Below are 5000 nucleotides of genomic sequence, written 5' to 3' on the forward strand. Positions count from 1 at the left end.
ATGCAGCAGCGGAGGATGCTGGGAGATACACCTGCATTGTGTCCAACCCTGCTGGAGAGGAGCGCATGAACTTTGACCTGGACATACTTGGTATGAGTGATTTTCTGTCACTTAGTTATTATGAAGGGCTAACCCGGACCCCATAACTAGTCCTTTCTGGTCATAAATAACGGTACAAATCAAACATGCAGCAGTGAGGAATATGTTTCTTTCTTTCAATCGTTTGCTCTGTGTCTGTTGCAGTTCCTCCCAGTATAGTGAAAGAAGGGACAGTGGAGGATGTGAAGGTCAAGGACAGACAGAATGTGACGCTGGCCTGTGAAGTCACAGGTATGTGAAATCATCAGCTCTTCATCCAATTACTGATTTTTTAAAAAATAAATTGTATACCTACATCAATTCCCCTTAGATAATTTTTTTTTAAATAAATAATCATAAAAATACAACGTAATGAAGTGATCTGTAGCAGACATTTTCAGCAGATTGTTAACTTTCACTTTTGCTGTTGCCCAGGCAACCCAGTGCCTGAGATCACATGGCTCAAGGATGGGCTGCCATTGGTCAGTGACCGGCGTCATCAGGTGATGTCACATGGCCGCTTTCTCCAAATCATAGCCGCCCAGGTGTCTGACACGGGCAGGTACAGTTGCCAGGCGACCAACAGTGCTGGGGACCGCAGCCGACACTTCAATCTCAATGTGCTGGGTATGTGTGTGAGAGAGTTTGGGAGTTTATGTGTGTGTGTGTGTGTGATTGTGTTTTTTACCGTATCTACATTTTCACTATAAATATGGATGTGTGTGTATATGTTTTTGTACCAGTGCTGACCACCATAACGTGAAGATTTATTTGAATTTGAATATTTGTTCCATTTTGTGCCTTGTGTGTGGGTGTATGTGTTGTATATGTGCACATGTGGGTGTATGTGTGTGTATTTGTGTATTGTGTGTGTCTGTGTGTCTGTGTGTGTGTGTGTGTGTGTGTGTGTGAGTGTGTGTGTGTGTGTGTGTGTATGTGTGTGTGTTTGTGTATTGTGTGTGTATGTGTGTATGTGTGTGTTTGTGTATTGTGTGTGTCTGTGTGTATGTGTGTGTTTGTGTATTGTGTGTGTGTGTGTGTGTGTGTGTGTGTGTGTGTGTTTGTGTGTGTGTGTGTGTGTGTGTGTGTGTGTGTGTGTGTGTGTGTGTGTGTCTGTGTCTGTGTGTGTGTGTGTTAGTGTCTCCCACCATCGTGGGCTCTGGTCCTGAGGGCTCTGCTGAGGAGGTTACGGTGACTCTGAGCAGCCCCACGTCGCTGGTGTGTGAGGCGCAGTCCTACCCCCCCGCCATCATCACCTGGCTCAAAGATGGTGCTCCTTTCCAGTCAGGGCGCAACGTGCGAGTGCTTCCAGGTCAGAAGTCAACCTTCAGATCATGCTGTCAAAAAACAGTATATTATTACACTAATACATTGTTAATATTCAGATCATGCTGTCAAAAGACAGTATATACTAATACATGGTTAATATTCACTCATACGCATCCTAATGTCACATCGACAATAAGAAAGAGACAGAGAGATAGTATACACTCTGAGGTACTGAACACCATTGCTACTCTCCCCATGAGTGGTTGTCTAACAAAAGTAACTCCAAGGGCAAGGTGCGTATTATCACAGGAAGTCACACTCACACTCATCTAAAGATCCACAGGCCTCTCTTGCACCAGTAAATCTGAATGTTCATCCAACCACCATCAGACAAACCATGAACAAGAATTATGTGTATCGGAGGATAGCAAGCAGGAAGCCACTGCTCTCCAAGAAGAACAGTGCCTTGCATTTAAAGTTTTCTACAGACCACTTGGATGAGCCAGTAGCCTTCTGGAATGATGTTTTATGAACGGATGAGACAGAGATATAACTTTTCGGCTTTAATGAGAAATGTAATACTTTGTGAAAAATAAACGTTGCCTTTCAACACAAGAACCTCATCCCAACTGTAAAACAGAGGGGTGGTAGCATGATAGTTTGAGATTTTTGTAGGTTGAGGTCTTTTTTCAATACATTCTAGCGACTTGGCCTTTGGGTTTTGTCTTGCTGCTTCAGGAAGGCTTGCTATTATTGAAGAAATGATTAATTCTGCTGTGTCCCAGCAAATACTGAGTATCTGTCCGTCTACGTACGTAGGCTCAACAGAAAGTGGGTCTTGCAGTAAGACAATGGCCCTAAGCATACAAGTCCATCTAACAAAGAATGGTTACAACACAAGAAATGTCACTGTTTGGAATGGCAGTCAAAGTCTATAGAGATGTTGTGGAAGGTCTTGAAGCGGAGAGTCCATGCAAGAAAGCACACAAACATCACTCATTTGAAGCACTTTTGTGGATGATGGAAGGAAGCTTCATGAGGAATTGGCAAAAACTCCCCCAAGTCAATGTGCAGCACTGATCAATGGCCATCATCATCACATGTGGTTGAACTCATTACTAAAGGGCGTTTGCATACGTTTTCATACTTAGCAACTTATTGTTGGGTCATTTGTGTATTAAATTAATGAAGAAGTTTGCATTGCTTTGTTTTTAATGCAATTTATGCAAATTGTGAGATATTTCTTAAGGTTTCACAAACTTTTCACTGTAGCAGCTTTATATGATGTCTTGGGTATTACGTTAGGAAGTGCACATGTTGAATACTGACACACAATGAGAGTATTGAGATGCTCAGTCGATTTTCTTACATCTTGCATTTACAGCATGAAAATATATGTTGCCCTTAAGATACAACAAATAATTAGTAAGATGATAAAACATGTAAGGCATAAATCAAGCTGCCCATCCAAAAGCTATCCATATGTCATAATTTACAAAAGAGCATCTTAAATCAAGAGCATTGAATTATAAGGTTCTGTCTTTTGACCTTCAAGACTTTAACCTCTAAAGGTCTGTTGTAATACTAACTGTATGGTTCTGGTTCTCAAACAATATTTAGGTGTAAAACCACTCATCATTCCGAGGTATATTTACCGATATATATTTACGCCATATTTATCTGATATTTGTTTTTATGTTAAAAAAAAAAGAATTTCAAAGTCTCCAAATGGCTTTTCCTGGTGTCCATGTGTTTGGGTCGATGGTTGTTTTGACTGAATGCAGTGCGGCTTCTGGCTTGGACTCAGCCAGTCCGCCAGTCCACCCGTCCCTGTGATCCTGTGCTCTGGGCTTGTGCTCTGGAGTCTGCAGTGCTGATGGACTGTCTGGGTTCTGCTGTAAGTTCAGAATCAGACAGTAATGGTCTGTAACAGCTTCCAGCGTTTCTGCCTTTAAGTCAATCCTCATGTCCCACCCACACTCATTCCCGTGCGCTGCCTAATGACATAAGGGAGTGTTTATTAGAAGCATACTGCAGCCTGTTTGTTCTGCTTGGCGTTTAATCGACTGTGACTCTCTCCTGTTCTCGCTTTCCCTCCCTCTTGCCCCCCACCCCCCCTTCCCACACACATACACCCATACACTTTCTCTCTCGCTGCTTTTATCTCTCACACACACCCACACATACACACACACACAAACACACACACACACACACACACACTCTCTCTCTCTCTCTCTCTCTCTCACACACACACACAAACTCTCTCTCTCTCTCTCTCTCACACACACTCAAACACACACACACACACACACACACAAACACACACACACATGCAGGTGGGCGGACGCTGCAGATCCTGAGGGCGCAGGAAGAGGATGCCGGCAGGTACACGTGCGTGGCCACCAACGAAGCTGGAGAAACGCTCAAGAACTACGAGGTCAAAGTTTATCGTGAGTGACAGCGATGCTGCAGTGCATAAGGAAATAATCATAACAACACTGCCATCTAGTGTTTATGTTTAGTCACCAGTCTGTCTGTCTGCATGAATTCCCCCTGCATACCTTCCCATTGTCAACAATAGTCCATGCTCACTGTCTGCCGATATTTCTCCCTACCACCAAGTCTGTCTGTCTGTCTGTCTGTCTGTCTGTCTGTCTGTCTGTCTGTCTGTCTGTCTGTGTCTACCTCTCTGACATTTCATTGTCTATATCATCACTTTTAATGCACTAATCTTTTTTATATACATTCTAGTGCCTTTGCCTTTTGCCTTCCGATCTGTCTGTATGTATGCTTTATTTAATGGCCTGTTGGTGTTTTAATAAGTTATTAAATCAGTGCTCATGAAGGGCTCCTTAATGAAAAGCATGGCCCATGTCCTGTTCTGTGCTGTCAGTGCCTCCTGTGATCAGTAAGAATGACGTGCCTGGAGAAGGTCTGGCCCCAAAGGAGGTGAAGATCAAAGTCAACAACACACTCACTCTGGAGTGTGAGGCGCAGGCCATCCCCACCCCCTCTCTGCTCTGGTACAAGGACGGGCAGGTGAGAGTCACACACACACACACACACACATACATAGGCGCGCACACACACACACAAACACACACACAGTTCATACATGTATTAAGCACATACACATGTAGAGCAACATGCATACATGTTAGGGACACTCCAAAACTCCATTGCAATGTTGATCCATTGCATGTTGATTGCATGCTTTTTGTAACCATGTACTATTGCATAAGAATAAACGTAGTCTGTCTCTCTCTTTCTCTCTTTCCCTCCCTGTAGCTGCTGAGAGGTGATGACCACATCAGTATCTCTAGTAATGGCCGTGTAGTGCGGATCCAACAGGCCCAGGTCTCGGACACGGGCCGCTACACCTGCGTGGCCACCAACCTGGCCGGCGAGGACGAGAAGGACTTTGATGTAAATATACAAGGTGAAACGGGCTCCTGCATGACCCTCTAATGCCACGCTTCAGTACCACACCCCTGACCATGGCCACTGCCCCTGGGCTAGTCACAGCAGGAAGACCTAGTGGAGGTCTGGAAGTGTGGTTATTTGTAATAAGGAGAGGGCTCCATCTAGTGGTTGTTTGTAGTTGCCAATCTAAGTGATTCTCTCAAGTTTAGAATTCTTAATACCCTCAC

General features: G+C 44.0%; 1 protein-coding gene across 1 annotated transcript in view; it reads left to right on the forward strand.

The window, feature by feature from the left end:
* Positions 1-5000, forward strand: part of hmcn1 (hemicentin 1) — a gene marked incomplete at its 5' end in the record, with an annotated part of 108321 nt that overhangs the window by 69649 nt on the left and 33672 nt on the right. Inside the window, 7 exons of the mRNA XM_080860265.1 lie at positions 1-90; positions 244-330; positions 514-705; positions 1217-1390; positions 3687-3800; positions 4244-4389; positions 4639-4789. The exon at positions 1-90 is cut by the window's left edge and continues 24 nt beyond it. Coding sequence (XP_080716391.1) covers positions 1-90; positions 244-330; positions 514-705; positions 1217-1390; positions 3687-3800; positions 4244-4389; positions 4639-4789 — 954 coding nt within the window. The remainder of the gene's footprint in view (positions 91-243; positions 331-513; positions 706-1216; positions 1391-3686; positions 3801-4243; positions 4390-4638; positions 4790-5000) is intronic.

The sequence above is a fragment of the Sprattus sprattus genome, assembly GCF_963457725.1.
Source record: "Sprattus sprattus genome assembly, chromosome: 2".
NCBI classification, from domain to species: Eukaryota; Metazoa; Chordata; class Actinopteri; order Clupeiformes; family Clupeidae; genus Sprattus; species Sprattus sprattus.